Below are 24,209 nucleotides of genomic sequence, written 5' to 3'. Positions count from 1 at the left end.
AGCGCTTTATCGTAAGCTGTAACTGCCGACTAGCACTGACAGGACTGGAGGAAGAACAGAAAACAGCAAAATCGTCCACAAACAAGGAGCATTGGGCAGGACTCCGGATAGTGGACGTGATACTGTTAATAGCAACGGCAAAGAGGGTGACACTTAAAACGCTGCCCTGAGGAACACCATTCTCCTGCACGTACAAATCCGATAGCACATTACCAACCCGATACCGAAAGAGGCGGTGAGAAAGAAAGGACCGAATGAAGATGGGGAGACGGCCACGAAAGCCCCACTCATGGAGTTGATTGAGGATAAGGCGGCGCCAAGTAGTGTCATACGCCTTATTAATGTCAAAGAAGACCCCTAGACAATGCTGGTTACGTAGAAAGGCCTGCTGGATGGCGGCCTCAAGCAGGGTCAAGTTGTCTAAAGTGGAACGACATCTCCGAAAGCCACACTGAGAGGGGCTAAGGAGCTGCCTGGCCTCGAGCAGCCAAACCAGGCGGCGGTTGACCATGCGTTCCAACGTCTTCCCAACACAGCTCGTCAAGGCAATACTCCGATAACTACTGGGATGCGTTCGGTCCTTCCCTGGTTTGAGGAGGGGAATCAAAATTGCCTCCCTCCACGAGTCAGGGTACGTGCCAGATAACCATATCATATTGAAACAGTTCAGGAGAACTTCCTTGGATGGCAGCAACAGGTGCCGCAGCATGCTGTACCGGATTTGATCATGACCAGGCGCAGTATCATGAGCCACAGACAGCGCAGAATCCAGTTCCCACATTGTGAAGGGGCAGTTATAGGGTTCAGAATTTAGAGACCGGAAGTCCAAGTGACCCCTTTCGACGGCAGTGCGGTAGCGGCAGAAATCTGGATCACAGTTAATAGTGGCGGTAGATTCCGCAAAATGCATGGCCAGTGTCTGGGCAATGTCTCTCGGCGCCGTGAGGAGACATCCCTGATGCAGCAATGCCGTGACAGGTAGCTGGCTGAGTTTCCCAGAAATCCTCCTGATGGCTTCCCATACTTTCGTAGAACTAGTGGAGCGAGAGATGGAATTCAAGAACGATTGCCATGACCGTCGTTTGCTCTCTTTAATCACCCGCCGCGCTCTGGCCCTTGCCACTCGAAAGGCCGCAAGATTGTCAGCTGAGGGACGGCACTTGAAGCGGCGCAGTGCTGCACGGCGGGCGCGGATGGCTGAGTGGCACTCAGTGGTCCACCAAGGGACAGGACGCCTCTTGGGATGACCGGATGACCGTGGGATGGACAATTCAGCAGCATGAGAGATCACGGCTGCAACATGGTCTACCCATTCGTGGACGCTGGCACGGTGTTCCAAAACAGCCAGTTGGCTGAAAAGTGTCCAGTCAGCTCTGCAAAGGTGCCACCGGGGCGGCACTGGTAATGCCACAGCCTCATCCAGGAGGCGAATCCAGAGGGGGAAGTGGTCACTAGAATGGAGGTCAGCTGCAGCCTCCCACAGAGCAGAATCCGCGAGTGCTGGAGAGCAAAAGGAAAGGTCAATAGCCGATGATGATCCGGAAGCAGTACAGAAATGAGTGGGAGCACCAGAGTTGAGGAGGCACAGTTCTTCAGACATCATGACGCTTTCCAGAATGCGACCCCTGGGGCAAGTGGTCGGAGAGCCCCATAAGACATTATGAGCGTTGAAGTCCCCCAGAAGAAGAAATGGGCGAGGGAGTTGGCTAATAAGGTCCGTGAGAGCCTCAGTGTCTATCGCATCTGGAGGTGGTAAATAAACAGAACAGACTGTGAGCCTCCGACCCACAAGAATGTCAACTGCAACTGCTTGCAAGTCGGTGACGAGAGGGAGCTCAGATGAGGGGTGCACATCACGGACAAAAACTGCAACACCACCCTTTGCCCTTTGCCCCGTCAGATCATCTTTTCGATATGCGGTATAGCCGCGTAAAGAAGGAGAATCAGTGGCCCGAAAATGTGTCTCTTGGAGACATAAGCACAAGGGGCACTCTCGTATGAGGAGTTGTAATTCGGCCACATGCGTCCTGAAACCATTCAGGTTCCACTGTAATATGGGAGCCAGTGATCAGGGTGGCTGAACTTTCACCCTGCCTCTGTGCTTTGGAGGAGAGACCGTACTGGCCGGAGATTTATTCCTGGGGCGAGAAGATCGCCCCCGGTCGACATCAATGTCCATAAGATCCGATGACGACCCACAGGAGATGTCAGACAGTACGATGGCATCATCATCGGACCGACGCTGACTAGTCTCCTCAGGTGGCAGAACCTTCATCTTCTGAGGCTTTGTCTTGGGGGGCTTGGAATGCAGAGCCTTGTCAACAGTTGGAGGTTGACTCGCCTGGGCAGAAGGCGCCATATGGGGGGAGGCTGGAAGTACCTCAATGTCAGCAACCACGGCCTTGTCCGATGTAGCGGGGAGAGCCGCAGATTGCAAAACAACCGCAGCAGCACAAGTGCACTGGCAAGCGCAGGTTTTAGTGCTAACACTAGCAACCTCCGTTTGTGTAGCAACAGTGGCCAGTTGTGCCGGTTTTTTGAGAGCGGAAGCGAAAGATGTGGAAAACACAGGAGGTTGCATGGCCTTAAAGATCTTCTTGGCCTCACCATAGGGGATGCGCTTAGATGTTTTAATCTCCTGTACCTTCCGCTCTTCGAGATAGATGGGGCAGATCTGGCTCCAGACAGGGTGACTCCCAGAGCAATTCACGCACTTCACAGGCGATGAACAATCGGCTCCGTCATGGGCAGGCTGACCACATTTACCACACGTGGCTATTCCATTGCACCCCAACGTAGTATGCCCAAAGCGCTGACATTTAAAACAGCGCATTGGGTTGGGGAAATATGGCCGTACGGACAAACGTAAGAACCCCGCTTTAACATGCTCCGGGAGTCTCGGGCAACTGAATGTGAGAATAAACGAGTCAGATTTGACGAGGTCCCCATTGACTCGTTTCATAATGTGCTGCACGTCAACAATTCCTTCATCAGCCCACTCAGATTTTAGCACGTCTATGGGGATATCCACCAAGTCCCTACACGTCACAACACCCTTACTATAGTTCAAAGTGGAGTGGAGCTCGGTCTCGACAGCGTACTCTCCTAGACAATTTACTTTCCGAAGGGCAGCAACTTGACGGGAACTAGAAGTTTCAACTAACAGAGTCCCATTGCGCAGTCGCTTTACAGATTTCAGTGTTCCTGCAATTCCCTCAAGACCCTTGTGGATGTAAAAGGGAAAAACCCTCTCAAAGCTACCCTCCTTCCTTTTAATAATCAAAAACACATTCTGATTATCAGCATGTGCTCCGTTACTACATTCTGTTAAATCTCTAGCAACACCAGGCGCTGGAGGACTCGCAGCGCGTAGCCGCTTTTTCGATTGGGTGTGTTTTCCTACCAGCGGCCCACCCAAGCCACTGGTAGGGGGAAAAGTAGAGGTCGAAGGGTCCATTGTGGTCCCACGAGCAGCTAGGGAACTAAAAGTCCGCTCAGACAGAGCCCCGCGTGCCTGAGTAAGCCTTATACAACTGGGGTGCGGCAGGTGCCCCAGAGGTTGCCCGCTTGCGACTGTTCCACCCCAACAGCCATGCATCTTCTAGGCGCGGAGCACACCGAAAGATTGAGGGGTTTTTATAGAGGTTTGCCTTCCTCGCAATCCAGGCGGTCAAGCCAAGATTACCATTCCCCGCAGCACACAACGTTTCACCGCCGCGCCGTACGGTGGTCGCTGAAGCATGTCCGGGGGTTACGGTGACAGGACACCGGCGGCGCAGACCAGTCCCCAGCTCAGGACCCCGGGGTCGCCAAGCCCGTACTCAGCAAGTGAATGCTGAGCCCCTGGGGGGTCCTTATAAAAGACTGTCATCACGTAAACATACATTCTAGACAGTTTGGTTTTATAACTGTAGTCTACAGATACAAACTATGTGGTGTAAAAATCCTAAACTGCAGAGGCAGCAAATTTAAAAAAGGATACACACACCTGTCATAGTGTTTCTGAAACGTTACTCTTACCCACAAATAACAAGTGAATCTCGAAAAAGTAACTTCAACTATTAATTCAGTAGCTGTGAGATGGATTTTAATACTATACACATTATATGTGTTATCCTCAACTGTCACATATCCAGCGAGAAACACTATGGTGATAACTTTGTCCGTGTGACACAGAAACGAGTTTTACACATTTACGTATGAAACAGTTGCAGTGTTCCAAAATTAAGTTCAATGTGGACAAAATACTTTCATTTATTCTAAAAACTCACCTTCATACACATTAATAGCCACAGGCTTGATGATTTTTGACACATCATTGCTAATGATCAGTACAATAGTGTAAGTTCCTGACTCGGAGAAATAATGTGTAACTGTGAATTTACAGGTGTCCAAAATTCTTGATGTCATACATGTTTCTTCACCTGGAAAGTAGATGTAACAAAAATCAGCTTTATAAGTAATATAATTTTAATTCTATGAATGCATGTTTATTTATGTTTTATCTACAAGGATTATTTTGAAAATACTGCACACTGTGCACGTGTAACCATTGTGGTGGTGTGATCGAGTTGAACTTCATGCCAGTTGTGACCAACGACATCAGGCATGACAGTTGTATATGTGTTTGCTGGTTCGCATGGCTGTGTAGTGAGTAATTCAGTTCTAAAATAGAAGTTTAAATTGAGTCAGGTCAGATTACATTGGATACTCCCTGAAGGGGCAGTGTCCTGCATGCATTTGCAGCCTCATGACTGATTAAGAAAGACTGTTTAAAACAGGCAGAAGACATGCTTTGTTGGCACTGCACATTTTAGAGATTCTGACCAAAATAAACCTATGCTAGAGTGTTCTTTGGCACAGCAGTGTAAAAGTGTGCACAGAATCATCCAAGTGAAAAATTCACGCAATATGCACATTTACTTATATATAAAAGCAGACTCAGGAATTTTCTGTTGTGTGAGACGTCTTGTACAATATCGTGTGTCAATTCAAAGTTCTAGCCTCTCATATATTACTGTCCTCATCACTTTTTCTCTATAATCTTCACTGATTGTATCAATACTCATTTGTATTGTGATATATTGTGAAAATTCGAACATTTGCGAGTGCCGCGATAAACTAGTACTGTTACTGTCAATGGTACACTTAAACTAACTTGTGCACTTTTAAAATTTTCCTCATTCAGAACAAACCTTCTCTAATTTCATCGTACAATTGCGTGACAGATATGTTAGTTTCACAATTTTCTGACACTTACAAAACTATATTTTCATAAGTTAGCAGATCCCCCCCCCCCCCCCCCCCCCCATGAACCATGGACCTTGCTGTTGGTGGGGAGGCTTGCGTGCCTCAGAGATACAGATAGCCGTACCGTAGGTGCAACCACAACTGAAGGGTATCTGTTGAGAGGCCAGACGAATGTGTGGTTCCTGAAGAGGGGCTGCAGCCTTTTCAGTAGTTGTAGGGGCAACAGTCTGGGTGATTGACTGATCTGGCCTTGTAACACTAACCAAAACGGCCTTGCTGTGCTGTACTGCGAACGGCTGAAAGCAAGGGGAAACTACAGCTGTAATATTTCCCTAGGGCATGCAGCTTTACTGTATGGTTAAATAATGATGGCGTCCTCTTGCGTAAAATATTCTGGAGGTAAAACAGTCCCCCCTTTGGATCTCTGGGTGGGGACTACTCAGGAGGACGTTGTTATCAGGAGAAAGAAAACTGACATTCTGCGGGTCGGAGCGTGGAATGTCAGATCCCTTAACCAGGCAGGTAGGTTAGAAAATTTAAAAAGGGAAATGAATAGGTTAAAGTTAGCTATAGTGGGAATTAGTGAAGTTCGGTGGCAGGAGGAACAAGACTTTTGGTCAGGTGAATACAGGTTTATAAATACAAAATCAAATAGGGGTATTGCAGGAGTAGGTTTAATAATGAATAAAAAATAAGAATGCAAGGAAGCTACTACAAACAGCATAGTTAACGCATGTGGCCAAGATAGATATAAAGCCCATGCCTACCACAGTAGTACAAGTTTATATGCCAACTAGATCTGCAGATGATGAAGAGATTGATGAAATGTATGATGAGATAAAAGAAATTATTCAGATAATGAAGGGAGACAAAAACTTTAAAAGTCATGGGTGACTGGAATTCGATAGTAGGAAAAGGTAGAGAAGGAAATGTAGTAGGTGAATATGGAATGGGAGTAAGTAATGAAAGAGGAAACCGCCTGGAGAATTTTGCACACAGCTAATCATAGCTTAATCATAGCTAACACGTAGTTCAAGAATCATGAAAGAAGGTTGTATACATGTAAGAAGCCTGGAGATACTGGAAGACTTCAGATAGATTATATAATGGAAAGACAGAGATTTAGGAACCAGGTTTTAAATTGTAGAGACATTTCCAGGGGCAGATGTGGACTCTGATCACAATCTATTGGTTATGAACTGCAGATTAAAATTGAAGGAACTGCAAAAAGGTGGCAATTTAAGGAGTGGGACCTGGATAAACTGACAAAACCAGAGGTTGTAGAGTGTTTCAGGGAAATCATTAGATAACAATTGACAAGAATGGGGGAAAGAAATACAGTAGAAGAAAAATGGGTAGCTTTGAGGGATGAAATAGTGAAGGCTACAGAGGATCAAGTAGGTAAAAAGACGAGGGCTAATAGAAATCCTTGGGTAACAGAAGTAGTGCTGAATTTAACTGATGCAAGGAGAAAATACAAAAATGCAGTAAATGAAGCAGGCAAAAAGGAATACAAAAGTCTCAAAAATAAGATCGACAGGAAGTGCAAAATGGCTAAGCAGGGATGGCTAGAGGACAAATGTAATGATGTAGAGGCGTATATCACTATGGGTAAGATAGATACTGCCTACAGGAAAATTAAAGATACCTTTGGAGAAAAAAGAACCACTTGCATGAATATCAAGAGCTCAGATGGAAACCCAGTTCTAAGCTAAGAAGGGAAAGCAGAAAGGTGGAAGGAGTATATAGAGGGTCCATACAAGGGCGATGTACTTGAGGACAATATTACAGAAATGGGAGATACTATACTGCGTGAAGAGTTTGACAGAGCACTGAAAGACCCAAGTCGAAACAAGGCCCCGGAAGTAGACAACATTCCATCAGAACTACTGATAGCCTTGGGAGAGCTAGCCCTGACAAAACTCTACCATATGGTGAGCAAGATGTACGAGACAGGCGAAATACCCTCAGACTTCAAGAAGAATATAATAATTCCAATCCCAAAGAAAGCAGGTGTTGACACATGTGAAAATTACTGAACTATCAGTTCAATAAGCCACCGGTGCAAAATACTAACATGAATTCTTTACAGATGAATGGAAAAACTGGTAGAAGCCGACTTGGGGGAGATCAGTTTGGATTCTGTAGAAATGTTGGAACACGTGAGGCAATACTGACCCTACAACTTACCTTAGAAAATAGATTATGGAAAGGCAAACCTAGCATCTTTAGACTTCGAGAAAGTTTTTGACAATGTTGACTGGAATACTCTCTTTCAAATTCAGAAGGTGACAGGGATAAAATACAGAGAGTGTAAGGCTATTTACAATGTGTAAGAGTTGGCGGGCATGAAAGGGAAGCAGTGGTTGGGAAGGGAGTGACACAAGGTTGTAGCCTCTCCCCGATGCTATTCAATCTGTATATTGAGCAAGCAGTAAAGGAAACAAAAGAAAAATTCAGAGTAAGAATTAAAATCCATGGAGAAGAAATAAAAACTTTGAGGTTCGCCAATGACATTGTAATTCTGTCAGAGACAGCAAAGGACCTGGAAAAGCAGCTGAACGGAATGGACAGTGTCTTGAAAGGAGGATATAAGATGAACCTCAACAAAAGCAAAACGAGGATAGTGGAATGTAGTCGAATTAAATCGAGTGTTGCTGTGGGAATTAGGTTATGAAATGAGGCGCTTAAAGTAGTAGATGAGTTTTGCTATTTGGGGAGCAAAGTAACTGATGATGGTTGAAGTACCAGAGGAAAATTTTGATTTTAGCTCACCTATTGTTTTTAGCATTTCCTGTTCATCTGTTGGGTATAGGAAGAGAGACTTGTTACTAAGGATAGTTTTAACCTGATTTACAGTGACAGCAAATTGAAAGTTTTGCTGTATCAGAATCTCAGCTGCATCAGAGAAATATGAGTTAAAATTATTTGCTATGTGCTGGGGATCAGATATTACAGAGGTGTTTTCATCCAGTTTGATATTATGGTATTCTCTCTGTTTTACTCCTGTTTCATGCCTTACAATGTCCCATATGGCTTCATTTTATTTTGTGCATTTGCTATGAAGGAACTATTTGTCATTCTTTTTGCTTCTTTTATGACTTTAGTTAAAATCTTTTTGTAATTCTTACTAAGACACGAACAAGATTTTTCCAGTGGTTGAAGTAGTGCTATACAATGTTTTTGTAACCAATGATTAAAAATATCAGTTGATTTTTCTCACATGCTGCTTAGACTTTCTATTCTATTCACAACAGCAAACTTTCCTAGATTTCGTTCTCCACTTGGTACTCCGATTCCCACACAATTTCTCAGTTTTTACTACCTACCATATATACAGTTTTGATACTGCTCAAAACTACTCAACAGTGTTCTTCTGTTATAGTATAGAAAATTGTGGCAAAACAAGTGCTGTATTGTTTGAGGGAGAGAGAGAGAGAGAGAGAGAGAGAGAGAGAGAGAGAGAGAGAGAGAGAGAGAGAGAGAGAGAGAGAGAGAGAGAGAGAGAGAGAGAGAGGGGGGGGGGGGGGGGGTAAGCAAGTGTGCCGGGACTTACCCCAGTACACTGCTAGTAGCGCCACATCACCATAACGCGTCTGCGCGTAGCACATGAGTATTGCACCATGATTAAGAATGAAATTAAAAGCTAAAGTTGATTCTTCAAACTTTGTCAGCATATGTTTTAGTGTAATAATGTTTAAACTGTCAAGTATCAGATTGATTAGGTCAATATTTTACCTAAATACAATGTTTCAAGAAAAAAATAAGTGATGCTAAATAATAAAGCTAGGGAGCCAGAAATTGGTCATAATGTGCACGTTTATTTCAAAATTAACTGGTACAGTCTCAACATGATTAAAGCAATATTTTGATCACAATCCACATTTTTAAGAAAAATTGAAGGCGCTAAATATTAGACTTAGAAATGTGTAAATTTATATGACGCTTCAGTTCAACATAAAAATAATAACTACGTGAGCCCATTAAGGTACCTCTAATAGTTTTTGAGTAATTTACTGGAAACTAAATTTGGAAAAAACTCCTTATTTGTAGTAGATTAAGTATCTGTCATATTAATGCAAGAAAGTTTTGGTTACAGCATGTGAGAAACCTATTAAGTAATACAGCTATAACAAGTTTTAGGACCTTGATGTTACTAACAACCAATACAAGGTCTCAAAGTTGTAGTTCATAGGTCATGTTCTACTGTCAGTTCCATTTTAAAAAATTCTAGAAGGCAAAGTTTTAATACAGACAAGCTAAAACTTTTTCCGTGATTTCAACCAACTTACCTACATACATGAAAAAATTACAAAGATTCTAAATTGATTCATGACATTGTTATTAAATATTGTGTGTCAGAGAAAGCAGCTGTTTAGAGACTGCTACCGTGTGCTTAGGGCAGATGACAGCAGGTGTTCCCTTGGCCATCTGCTGTGCCACATATGCACAAATACAGCCCAAGACGCAACACTAGCCTTAACTTCGCACCCCGGCACCGTAAGATCTGTGTTAGTCAAACACCACAGGGTCCACTGCCTCGGATTACGTCAGACACAGGCTGTTACAAAATGCTTGTTTTTAGTAAAAATAGATAGTGCACTCATGAGGGCTGTACACCATCCTGATTTCGCAAAAGTAACTGTTAGTGTGCTGCCCGCAATATTAACAAGTCCACATAGCTAGTGGCGACTATTATTTTCCACTTTTGTGGTGAGCACGTATTTTGATTATCTTTACTCAGGGCAAAAGACCGTTTAGCAGGAACTTACCGTAGAGGTCGCCTCTGAATTGCTCATAGTGCTGTTTAGGATAGAGAGATTTACTATCAGTATGAACATAATTAATATTGCAATGTCGTGCACGTGAAACTTTACCAGATATATGTATCAATTAGAACTCAAAATCTTCATTTATAATCATAGTCCTGATCCCGCTGAGCAAACAGAGAATTGAAACATTTATTTCAGTGGACTGGACAAGAATGTGGACTTGCGTACTGGGAACTATGGTCAGTAGGTTCTCCATTGCTTTCTGGCTGACCACAGAAATAGTTGCCAGGCTCTCATAAAAGATGACAAACAATATTTACAACAATTCCAATTTCTTCCAATGACTAATGATTATTATTATGTTAATCAACCTGCAATCCCACAAATTGTCTAACAGCTTGGAATATGTCTAATTTTTTTTTTAGAATTTAGAGCATAATCCAGTACTTCTTTTCACATGAGTTCAAGAAGCAGCTTTCTTACTGTTTTTGATTATATAACTGGTAAGTAAAAAGTCTGTGGAACAAGTTCGTGGCGGGGCTATTGGTATGATTGTAGCTTTCCTTTATTGCAGCACTAGGAGGGGAGTGGGCAGGCGACCCATTGTCCCAGGCATATTTAATACCTAGGATAGACCCCCAGTACTCTCTTGACACGAGGATGAGTGGATCTGGGGTCGTCCTGGAGGGACTGGAATGAGGGGGAAAAAAAAAAAAAACTGCCCCTATCCCAGATTGAGCCTATGACATTCAGGTTCAGAGTTCAATTCTCTGACCGCTAGGCTACCACAGTCACAAGTTCACTGACATAAATGTTTACTCTGTGTTGACATAATCAGTTTTATATACACATTTTTCTGTTATCCGTGCAATTGTGTGTCTAATTATCGTGCTGTCATGTACCCAGTCTCAAAATATAACAAAAAGAATGCAAGTTTGAGTTTAAGGTGACTTCAAAGACCTCCACTTCATAATAAATTTTACTTAGTATTCTCTGAAGTATTTGTGGAAATGAGGATCCTCATATTTTCTGTGTGAGTCATTAACAAATAATAAGGTGTATCCTAAACAAAAAATACTGCCAAGCTGCAGAAGTGTCACTGAAAATCTAGGAGTAAAAAAATCTTGTATTCAGAAGAAAACTTCAAAGTTCAGTCTTTTTTGTCTCAGGAGTCTTGCAAAATGAAATAAACACATTATCTTACACCATTTCTAAGGTAATAAATACTGCCTCACAGTGTTCTGTCATCGCAATGTAGATAATATGTTCAATTAATACTTAAAACACTTTTCTATACTTACCAGTGGCATTATATACTCCCGAATAAATGTAACGGCAATAACTGAAATTAGAAGAGCCACTACAAGAGACTGTCAGATTCAGCACATCACCATGTTGTAACCAATTATTTCCAGTGAACGAGACACTCTGAACTGGTGCTGCAACATAAAATGTCAGTCAGCTAAACAAAAGAAACTGTTCAATAAATGATCACAGAATAATGGATTCTTATAAATGGGTTCCAGAGAGGACTCACATTACATATAAGATTACTTATGAAAAACATAATGTGATGAAAATTCTTCAGTTTATAGTACAGAAACAAACTAAATGGGAAAACAATGATAAACTGTTGAAGAAATTCAATTCGGCTGGTGTAGTATCCTACGTTCACAAGCACACAGAATGCTCAACAAATTCTCACATCACATTGTGTAGAGAGTAATATGACAGAAGATTAGGAACACTAAAAATAACAATGTAGCTATTGAGAACAGCTACTGGACAACCAATTATCAAACATTCCATTCTTAAAGGTATATTACAGTATATCTCTTGATTGTGGCTGAATATCAAAATAATGTTAATAGAAGAATTAAAGAACATGATATAAAAGCTAGCTATTTACCCATGTACTGCTTATTTACCTATTTAGCCTGACCAGGTTAGGGCCTTAATGCCCTCTCTTACGTCTGACCAGGAACAACACATATAGAAAAAATACTACATAAGTCACAATAATAATAATAATAATAATAATAATAATAATAACAATAATGAATGTGGTGTTAAATAATGGAGCAATTAAAAATGATTTTAATTAACATAACAAACTCAATAATAATACTCTGAATTATTAGCAAAAGTAATAATTTGCAATAATAATAATAACAGTAACAATAATAATAATAATAATAATAATAATAATAATAATTGGACAGGTAGACAATTTAAGAAAATTCTTTATAGAATGAGCAGAAACTAGCAAAATACACAAAGCAATCACTCACTCATATAAATACATCGGCTACAAGATTGCAATTTCATAACCACTTCTACAATCCTTTAGATCACATAACATCAAAAGATGTGAAGAAAGTAAATTGGAAAAAGAAAACACTACATGGCAAGCACCCGTATAATCTAATACAGCCACACATCGATCAGACGCATCCAACACATGGCTAAGAAAAGGCAATATATACTGTGAGATGGAAGGATTCACGATTGCAATACAGGATCAAGCAATAAACACCAGATATTACAGCAAGCATATTATTAAAGATCCCAACACCACAACAGATAAATGCAGACTTTGCATACAACAAATAGAAACAGTAGATCACATCACAACCGGATGTGCAATACTAGCAAATACAGAATACCCCGGAAGACATGACACTGTAGCAACAATAATACATCAACAACTTGCCATATAACATAAACTAATAAAACAACGCTTTCCCACATACAAGTATGCACCACAAAATGTACTGGAAAATGATGAATACAAATTATACTGGAACAGAACCATTATAGCAGATAAAACAACACCACATAACAAACCTGTCATCATACTCACCAATAAAAAGAAGAAATTAATGCAACTAATCGAAATATACAGAAGAAAACAGGAGAAAAATTGAAAAATACACCCAACTGGCTGAGGAAGTCAGGGACACATGGCATCTGGATAAAGTTGACATTATACCAATTATACTATCAACTACAGGAGTCATACCACACAATATCCACCAGTACATCAACTCAATACAGCTAAACCCAAAGGTATGTATACAACTACAGAAATCTGTAATTATTGAGACATGTTCAATTACCCGAAAATTCCTAAATGCAATGTAACATATACCGAACAGGTAAAAGGAAGTCACACTTGATCAAGGTCCGCGCCACTTTCCATTTTTAACCAGACATAACGTCTGAGAAAGGAAAGAAACAACAACAACAACAATAATAATAATAATAATAATAATAATAATGGGGGCATTAAGAGTGATACTGATTTTGAAACCTTGTTTGGTATTAGAAGAAGTGGAGTGGATTATGAAAGAGGAGAGGACTGAAATGAAAGTGACAATTGTTGCTAGGAAATAAAATCTCAACAAAGAACTCTGTAGACAAGGGGAGGAAAAAGTGGTAGGGGAGGGAGAACTGACGAGAGTGAGATGCAGAAAAGATAGCTATTGTGACAGAAGGTGGGCGATTAGCTGCCTTTTGAAGATAAAAAGATTTTAATTTCTCTACTATTTGAGGAATATTATTCCAAAGTTGAGATACTGATACAGACAATGATTTAGAGAACATGGCAGTATTATGTAGTGACACAGGGAGGGCTGTACTTTGTTGAGAAAGTGTATTCTGCTGTGATGTTTAGTAGCAGTGTAGGGGTTGAAGTTAAATAGGAAGGAGTGCAGTGATTGAGAAGACAATACAGCAATCTCTATGCTTATCAGCAAGTAGCCATGATAATTGTTCATAGTCTGGAGACATATGATAGGAATATCATACATCACAAATGTATCGCACACAAGCATTCTTCTCCAGTCCCAACCGACATGAGCCCTCATATGAAAGTCCTTGGAGAATAGCATCACCATAATCATGGGTGGAGGGTATTAGTGACACTATGAGTTTCTTTTTTAGCTCAAGAGAAAATACTTCTTTATATTTCTGTAATGAATGATGTGAAGCTGACACCTTCTTACAGACAGCAGTTCTTTGTTCAGCCCAGTCTACTCAATGGTCCAGAATTATCCCCAAATTCTTTGCCTAAGAAGAAAAGCTGATTTCTGTGCTGTTTAGGATTACGGGTGGAAGAGGTTCTCTGAACCGAGTAGTAATAAGTTTCTGTAAACGACTAAGACCGCTTGCATCTTAATTGTGGTAATTGTCAAACCTATGTTCTATGTCCATTTTGGCAAAGCAAGTATGTCGGCATTTACATTCTGGATGGCTGTGCGCAAATCTGTAGCGCTTGCACTCAGGTATAACTTAAGGTCATCAGTATATAAATTTTATTTACAATGGGAGATAATAGTTGACACATCATTAACATATAATCATAAAAGTAATGGGCCCAAAAATGATCATTGTTGGACCCCTGATACCACATTCTTCCACTGTGACCTCTTTGTACTGATCATTAAACAGTGTTGGCAATTAGTACGGTACGAGTGGAACCACTGTACAGCACTTGAAGAAAAGTTTTCACTTTTGAGGTTAGCAAGTATAATATCAAAGTCAACATTGTTGAAAGCTTTGCTGAAATCCAAAAAGCACATAACAGTTGCCTCTTCTTTGTCTGTAGTTAGTTTCAGTTCATGACTCACTTTTACTAGAGCAGTATTCATGATGCGATTTTTCTGCAAGTCGGATTGGTATTCATCCAGATGATTATTTGAGGTGTGACTGGTAAGTTGATCGTGAACTATGTATTTTAAAAACCTTAGATAACACTGGTAGAATGGGTCTGTAGTCAGAGGGTTCTTTGGCAGATTAATTTTTGAGGAGATGTTTAATGAGTCCCTTTCTTCAGACTATTGGGAGGATGTTGCAGGTCAGAGAATGGTTAAAAAATATACATTATCATCAGCAGTAATGGACTGACAAGGAAACTGATCATTTGTATTGTAATATTGTCATGTCCCACAGCTGCAGAATGAATTCGTGCAACTGACTTCCTGACTGTTCTAAGGCTTACCAACTGCAAAAAAAATTTTTGTTTGTACCAACTGCTGATATTTCAAGGGATTTGACGGTCTGCATCCTTGTGCATTGGCAAAGTAGAGATGTAGGCTTGGTGGAATACTCATTTAGATTCTCAACGGGAACAAGAGGTTCAGCTGCAGATTGAGGTTTGCCTATTCCTAGTCCTTGTTGATTTTTCCACAGACAAAAGGCCTGTGAAAGTCCTCAGTAAACAAGTGGGCACACCCGAGTTCTGCATTTCTCGCTGACTGGCTAACTCAGTTACATAATCACTTGTAGATGAGATGATTCTTGGAAGTTGGGTGCCATTTGGTTCCTGTGTGCTGCTTCTCTATTACTCATAAGGTGTTTGGGTTGATCAGTAAGCCATGATGCAAGTTTTCAACTGACTCTTACAGTTTTCATCAGAGCGTGTTTTTGAATAAATTATTGAGTCTCCCAGTGAAATCAGATACTTTTTAATTTATGTCGTTCCCTGCCAGGAGATATATGCGTCAGCTGTCAGCTCAGACACATTCAAGTGCCTAAAATCTCTAAATGTGGCCACTTGCAGTTTGTTCTTTCAACATAGCATTGAATAATTCATGGATATTATACAGTGAGCAGATAAGTCAGGTACAGAAATCTGATCAGTGCGAATTACTCTGTTTGAAGACTCGGCTGAAAAAATTATCGATAGTGTTACGAGTGTTTGCATCTGATGAGTTGGCCCAAATGGAAGCAGTATCAGATTTGAGCAAGAAAGTATAAGATTGAATTTTAAAACTGCAGGACTGTTCCCTATAAAATTTTTCACATCTCCTGCTACAATTATGTGTTCATACAAAGATTCAAAAGCAACCTCTTCTGTTATACCTATCACATCTCAGAAGCACATAGCCACTGAGACTTACAGAGCTCGAAGGGCTGCTCAGTTTAAGCCATGTTTCCGACATTGGTATGACATGAAAGCTAAGGTCCTGAAATATAATTTTGAACTTACTCAACTGGGCCGGTAACAGCCGCATGTTTCCAGTCACAAATCGTATCCACTATAATGCTGCAAGCAGGGACAGCGGCTGCCCTGGACTCGGGCATAGCCAGTGCCTTGCAGCGTGCGAGGGGGATGGGACGGGGGAAGGGACCAAAGTGGGCAGGTAGGGGGCTGGAGAAATTGAGGAGTTCCAGGTTGATTAAACTTCCCTAGCATAAAGTATGGCAGCACGAACATGGAGGAGTGGGGAAAAGAGTGCATTCATTGTGAGGGAACATGACAGACAACAGTGGTGACTGTAAAAATAATTTATCTTCTGTATTAAATGTTAGTTCAGGGTGGGAGGAGAGTAGCAGTTTATTTATAAGGATGATACTGCCAGCAGAGAAAAATAGGTTTAGCAACTAAAAGATTAATGCAGAAAGTTAACAATTAAATTAGAAATTACCAAAGTGTGATTTTGTTCTTGGCCATTTAAACCAAGAAGGTGAGTGGGTAATGTAACCAGGAAAAGAGTAATTATAACAGTGCTACTATTATATACAAGATAGAGAATTCTCAGGCACAAAGTGCTAACAGTAAATAAAATAACATTAAGTAATACTACAATTAATGATAATTAAGGGTAATAAGTGAAGGCACTAGTAAAAAAATAATTATACAGTTACAATTAGAGAACAAGAGGTGAAGGCACAGGTACAAAGATAGTTCTAAAGTTGATGCAATTTCAATATAGTATTTACATTAGACTAGTATTAAACCAAGGCAAGAGGTGTAAAGTTTTGCTTTGGCTCATGTAGTTTCACTTGATGCTATTCAGTTCTGTCATGTTTGTAACTGCCTTATTTCCAGCTGTGGTACTGATAATTACTCTACCATCTTGAGTCCACACATTCTGAGTGCCAAAACTTTATATCGTATTGTGTATGGACTGTAAACATATTTGGGAAACGTACAATAAGTTGCCAGCAAAAAGTGGGCTGCTATACATTCTACATGCTACCTGAATACATAACATAAACAGAAAAAAATAGTTAATATTTTCTTAAAAACCACTCTTAATCTGACTTACAGTGGACTGGTGTGTAGAGCATAAAACCATGCAACAGAAAACACTGACATTTGCGCTCCTGCTCTTTTTCTAATAAAGATACCACATTCACACACACAATCACACATACACCCCATCACAAACTCCCACAGTGATACTGGTTACTGATTATCAATTATTGACAGCAGTTGCCTGGTTTGATCTCAGGTGGGGAGAGAGTAAGGATGGACATGCAAGGCAAGGAGAGGGTAGTGGGCATTGCCGCCATTGAACACTACCTTTCCCAACATCCTCCTGATACCAAAACCACTGTCTCTTTCCTAATCCTCCAAGCCAACCACATCCTGACCCACAATTATTTAACTTTTGAAGGCAAACTCTACATACAAATCCACAGTACTGCCAAGGGTACTCGCATGGCCCTATCCAATGGCAACTTGTTTATGAGACATGTGAAGGGATACTTCCCATCTGCTATGGTCGCAGGTTCGAATCCTGCCTCAGGCATGGATGTGTGTGATGTCCTTAGGTTAGTTTGGTTTAAGTAGTTCTGTGTTCTAGGGGACTGATGACCTCAGATGTTAAGTCCCATTGCGCTCAGAGCCATTTAAATCATTTGAACTTCCCATCAAGTCAACACCTAAAACCCTTCGGTTCAGATTCACTAATGACATTTTCATGAACTGGACTCATGGCAGGGACAACCATTGTCCTTTCCCCCATACCACCAACAGCGACTATTAAATTCACTTCAGCTGGTCCTAGATATCAATCTCCACATCTGAGATGGGTCCATACTACATCTGTTTATACCAAGTGCACCAACCACCAACAGTATCTCCACTTTGACAGCTGTCACCCATTTCATGTCAAAAAGTCTCTTCCTTATGGCCTCTCCATCTGTGGATGCCACATCTGCAGTGGAAAGTGGGAGTTGTTGAAATATATCAATAACTTTTTCAGAGCCTTTCCTAACGAGCAATATCAATCTGTCTCATCAATTAACAGATCTCTTACAGCATTGTTTCCTCTGGCACCAGTGAACCTATCAACCAGCCACCGAGCAGCACTCCTCTGATAAACCATTGGCCTTGAAAAGCTGAGCAACTTCCTTCACCAATGCTTCAACTACCTCTCATCATGCCTTTAGATGAGGGATATCTCACCCAACTCCTACCCACATCACCCAAAGTAGTTTTCGGCTGTCCATCCAACTTACAGATTATTCTTGTCTATATCTATTCCTACTCTGCTCCCAATCCTGCACCCCAAGGGTCATTCCCTTGGGTAAGGCCCACGTGCAAGACCGGTCCCTTACAATCACCCACCACCTCCTACCACAGTCCAGTCACTGGCATTTCCTAGTCAACATGAGGCAGGATGACATATGGAATCAGCCATGTTATATATCAGCTATGCTGCAATAACTGTGCAGTATTTTACATGGGCTGACAAGTAATAAACTGTCTACTGGCATTAATCGTCAAACTGAAAACCTGAAAATCTAGTTGCTGAACATGCTACATACCACAACACAAATGACTTCAACATCTGATTCACTATGTGGGCCATCTGGATACTTCCTTCCAGCACAAGTTTCTCTGAGCTACATGTGTGGGAATTCGTCTGTACAGCATATCTTGCACTCTCGCAATCCCCCTAAAACTGCTCTAGCTTTTTTCCCACAACCTCAGTTTACCTTTTCTCTTCTCTCTTCTGTCCACACCATTCCTTCTGCATCCAGAACATGTACTGCTTTCTTCCACTACTCTTTCTCCCCCTCCATGCAGTCTCTCTCTCTCTCTCTCTCTCTCTCTCTCTCTCTCTCTCTCTCTCTCTCTCTCTCTCTCTCTCCTTTCTTTCTTTATCTTTTCTCTGTCTCCGCCTTCACATCCACCTTTCTGTCATTTTCCCCTCTCCCAAATATGCCTCATGCACCCCTCCCTAACCTCTCCCCACCCCATCAGCTCGGCAACTGCTTTTAAGAAACTATAATAAATAACTATTCTTGCTGCAGTCACAGGAGCGTGCATTTGGGTGTGAGAGTGATCGTGTGTTTGAATGTGTGTATTTTTACTAGAAAAAGAGTAAGAGCTCGAAAGCTAGCATGAATACTGATTCCTGTTATGTTTCTATGCTCCATACATCAGTCCACTCTGGCTGAATGGCTGTCTTTCCCTTATTTTATGAACTGTTCCATCCGGGGATTTCTATTATTGTCATACTAAATCAAGTTTTCAGATGTTAACAACCTTGCACAGCACATGACACTCAAAGTATTATAGCAAGTGCATAATGTAAATGGTAAAGTAGCAACATATTTGAAACCAATATATTTTTACACTTATGGTCATTTTAAAAAATAAAACAGAAAATTGTAGATTGAAAACTGACCTTACCACAAATTAACAGTTAAGGTTACTTCAGCCCAGATCACTCCACTACACACATCTCAGAGGTAAGAATCAACTGACTAGGAAATAGTGTGGCCATACTGTAAATGGTTTCTTTTTGTGGCAAATTAATTGGCTGAATGAAAATAACCCCACTGCATGTAAATCACTATCCATATTTGATTTTTAAATGTAATTTGTGGCACCTTAAAGTCACAGTGAACTGTCTTATATCTATGGGTCTTCATATACGAGTGACAGAACAACAGCTGTAGTTTCATGCATTTAGGTATAGCATTATGAAATAAGCATAGTGTTGGTAGGAATGGCAGTCTTACAATTCAGGCATAAAACCTTATTGATCATGTGACTGGAGAAATGCTGTAAAATGATCATATCACTATCAGCTCAACTGCTACAGAATTTTTGCTTGTATCCAGAGCCAAATTGGCCCAAATTGTTGTGAGGAACTGAATTACATGGCACTGCATGCAATAAGGCTACAAAAATAACTCTCAGTTCCAAAAATGCATGTGCAATTGCTTATTTGAATTGATACCAGACTAGATTGACTCATGCATATGGCCCTATGCCCTTCTGGATAAAAATTTAGAGTTTGTTCTTGAGAACATTATCTGGAATTTAACTGCAAACTTGGGAACATATTCCATATGCAGGAGGAGCAATTTCTTACTTTATCCTTTATTACACATTGTGGCCAGCTTCTAAGTAGTGTTACTTGACAACTTTTTGGTAGGTTCTACATATACAGACACAAGCAGACATGTGTGTGTGTGTGTGTGTGTGTGTGTGTGTGTGTGTGTGTGTGTGTGTGCGCGCGCACACGTATATACCTATTCTTTTTTCCCCCTAAGGTAAGTCTTTCCGCTCCCGGGATTGGAATGGCTCCTTACCCTTTCCCTTAAAACCCACATCCTTTCATCTTTCCTTCTTCTTCCCTCTTTCCTGACGAAGCAACCGCCGGTTGCGAAAGCTCGTAATTTTGTGTGTGTGTTAGTGTGTTATTTTATTGTGCCTGTCTACCGGCGCTTTCCTGCTTGGTAAGTCTTGGAATCTTTGTTTTTAATATATTTTTCCCCATGTGGAAGTTTCTTTCTATTTCATTTAAACTCCATGTAATGGTAGATATGGTACCCGAGGATGGAGGTACACTTGTGTTGATCCATTAATGTCTCCTGAATTATGGAATCACCCAGGGAACGTCACGGAAACATTTCACAGAGTATAATGCTCCCTCCTCTGGCCTGGACCCTTTGCTTTCAGACGTTTCATGCCATACATACCAATGGCCATGTGTCTAATGGAGCATAAAACACATTTCTTCTGAAAAAGCCACCTGTCACCACTCAGTGGACATCCAGGTGAGGTACTGGCATGCAAATTCCAGCCTTCATCGGTGATGAACAGCATTCAGCACGGATGCATGAACCAGGTCCCTGCTGTTGAGGCCCATACGCAGCAATATTCCCTGAATGGTCTTTGAGGAGACACTGTTTGTAGCCTACTGGTTCATCTGGGTGGTCAGGTGTTGAGCAGCTGCATGTCTACTCAGTTATATACATCTCTGCAGCCATCATTCACCCTTGTCACCTATGGCCCACGGTGCATCACAGTTGCCTCAACGTCAGTTTTAGATAGCACTAATTTACATGCACAGTATATTTTAACCATGGCAGCATGCAAATAGTTTACAAACTTGGCTGTTATGAAAATGCCTCCACGCCTGGTCTGAAAGTAAATCCTCATGCCCTTTTGGACATCAGATAAACTGCTCTGCTTACACATTGTGACAACTGCACTGTTTCTCACATCCCCCCGACACACTATATTCCCTCCACTGCTAGTCCTGCCATCTGCTGAAAGTGAGCAGTTTTTGCATGTTGATGTCAAAAATACGCAGTGGTCACATTAATGTGACTAGACTGTGTACATGAAGAGACAGTTTCTCATTTCAGGCAGGCTATAATTTTAATCTGGTCATTACAATGAAACACTGCACAATTTGATCCTTTATTTGCTTTTTTCTGAATCCACAAAGAGTTTTGGGGCATGCAAAAATGGCAAAGTACTGATATTTCAGAGCTATTCTAAACAACGAAATAAATGTGAATCCAAATATTCTACTGTTATATACAAAGAGAGACCCCAAGACTGAAGTTGCAGTGTATCAACTTCTACTTCCTATCATAATGGAAATTTCATGATGGAAACAACAAACAAAACTGAAAGAAGGCAACCAGTAACATTACTGAACTGAAATTCCAATCTCACTTCAAAACATTATTTTTAACTCATTCAAATACAAGCACTGAATACTCATAGCTCTATTACATTTAGCTCAAAAAACTCACCTTTGACAGTTATGTGTTTATGAAAATAGCCATATGTTTTATTTGGATCAGGTGGTATTATAGACGAATTGAGGCACACATATGGAGCAACGACTGATCCATTAATTGGAGTAGTTGTGCTATTAGTGACTGACAGTGGCACTGGTGTAACCGGAGGACTCACTGGCAAATGCGATGTTGTATTTACAGGTATTGTTGTTGCATCAGTTGTGGCAGACCCTGCTGTAGTTGGTGAGCTTACTGTAGTTATCGGATTTGCTGTTGTTGTCGGCATAGGGATGTCCGGTGAAGAAACAACTAGTGCCTGCAAAAAATAAATAAATCACATTATTATGACATATTGCATAAAAGCCTAGAAACATCATTTTATATCATTTCATAATGAATTATACACAGTTAAGAACATCTAATGAATGTGGTATATAAATTGTACCCTCATTCTAACATCCCACTCTGTAGGCAATACTTTTGCGAGATAATATATTAACAACTTTCATTACTCTGAAGTCACCCAGTTGTTCACCAGTAATGATAAAGGCCAGCACATGGCTAGAACAAGAAGTGCAAAATTAATTTAGCGCACCATATGATAGCGCTGACCCAAAGCCTGGCTGTGGAATTAGGGGGAACCATGTTGTGGTAGCTTATTAATGAAATGCAAGAAAATGTTCATTAAAATGTTAACCTCTAGTGAAGAGTCTCTCATATTTCACATTTTAACATTTTAATCACTTTCACTGAAAAACTAGTAACAACATCTACAAAAAAGGTCAGAAGCATCTATCTTCCAATCTGAGTGGGTTTAGTTTAAACAAATTGTTACACACAGAAAAGTAAAGTCATAAGGATCACTAGTATGGTATTTTAATAAAAAGACAGCAGTGGACTGGAATATTGTTGTTGCTTGACACAATAGTAACTCTGAAAAGGATTGCTACTCACTGTAAAAATGATACACTGAGTTGCAGACAGTGTCAACAAAAGGTCTGTTACACACTTAGCTTTCAGCCAAAACCTTCTTCAGAAAAAGAAATCATCCCATCCCCAACACACACACACACACACACACACACACACACACACACACACACACAGAAGTAAGCTCCAACTGCAGTGCCAAAGCAGCCATTTATGCTTGAGAGGTGCTTGATTGTGTGTGTGTGTGTGTGTGTGTGTGTGTGTGTGTGTTCTTTTCTCAAGAGACTTTAGCTGAAAGCTAAGAGTGTAACAATTATTTCATTGTGCCTGTCTACAACTCAACTTGTCATCTTAATAGTAAGTAGCAATCTCATTTTCATAATACTGATGATATTCCAACCTGGACTTTCGGTTGTACAATATCATCTCTGGTGGGTGTGATAAGAGTAAAATTATATGATACATCTACATCAATGATTAACAAGAAAACTAGCCAGCAGTCTTTAATAATAACCAGTACTTAGGTTCCCTGACTTGTTTCCATATAAACTGTACTGATAAAATATTTACTAAAATAATGATATGTAGCTTTTGTCTGACAGTCACTTGCCAAGTAAATCCAAGCAGCTTAGCCCTTGTAGTGTGTTGGGTTAACGTTGTGCACTGAAAAATAAAAACTGTAGAGAGAGAACTCAACAGACTGCACACTTGGTCAAAACTTTTGCAATTGATCAAAAACTTTGTTAATAAAGGGCACAGAAACTTTCCCTGTTGGCAGCTGTAGTTCCTCATTAGTCCTGGAATTCTCTCTTCTTGAATGTGGTGCTCATTTTTCCTTCTTGTTGGAATAACCATTTTTCTTAAAAACCAGCCACAAATAACCATTTGCTATCTCTCTTCTGACTGATCTTTGGCTTCCTTATAAAGGTATTGGCTCATGTGTATTACTTTCTTGTACATTTTACGGCCCAAAGTTCAGTCCATCCACTTTGTTAGAGATACATGCAGGGAATTAAGTTGTTCATTGCTCTCTTTCTTTTCACATATTGAATTTTTGGGCTAACACTATTAAGGTATACCAGAGAGACATCCAACTCCTCTTCGCCACAACTCCACCCTATGAAAGTACCATCCACAGGTGGCACCAAAGTCTTATTGGCTGCCTGATATGCTCATTGTTCAAATTTCTCCATAAACAAGTTGGCAACAACTGAAATAAGAGTGCTGATCATCACAAGCACATCAATTTCTTCATAAGATTCATTGCTGGCTGTAATTAGATAAGAACAATAATACCTAAACAAAACTACTAAAGTGAAAAATGCTAACACAAAAATATTACACTGATTTCTACAAGTCATAACACCAAACATGAGTGATTTTTAAGACCAAACAAAGTAAACAATGGTTACTACTGCTCCTATGTCACAACGGCAGAGAAATCGGGGCAAAAACAAAATTGTTTTTTTC

At 40.7% G+C, this 24,209-nt stretch overlaps 1 protein-coding gene across 2 annotated transcripts in view; it reads right to left on the bottom strand.

Annotated features, from left to right (window-relative positions):
- Positions 1–24,209, bottom strand: part of LOC126335396 (uncharacterized) — a 104,065-nt gene that overhangs the window by 28,809 nt on the left and 51,047 nt on the right. For both annotated transcript variants that reach the window (XM_049998636.1, XM_049998637.1), the window contains exons 5-7: positions 21,822–22,125; positions 11,324–11,461; positions 4,272–4,424 (exon numbers count right to left, since the gene is read on the bottom strand). In XM_049998636.1, coding sequence (XP_049854593.1) covers positions 4,272–4,424; positions 11,324–11,461; positions 21,822–22,125 — 595 coding nt within the window. The remainder of the gene's footprint in view (positions 1–4,271; positions 4,425–11,323; positions 11,462–21,821; positions 22,126–24,209) is intronic.

Source organism: Schistocerca gregaria, chromosome 2, assembly GCF_023897955.1.
Source record: "Schistocerca gregaria isolate iqSchGreg1 chromosome 2, iqSchGreg1.2, whole genome shotgun sequence".
Classification (NCBI taxonomy): Eukaryota; Metazoa; Arthropoda; class Insecta; order Orthoptera; family Acrididae; genus Schistocerca; species Schistocerca gregaria.
This window is presented reverse-complemented; position numbering and strand designations above follow the sequence as displayed.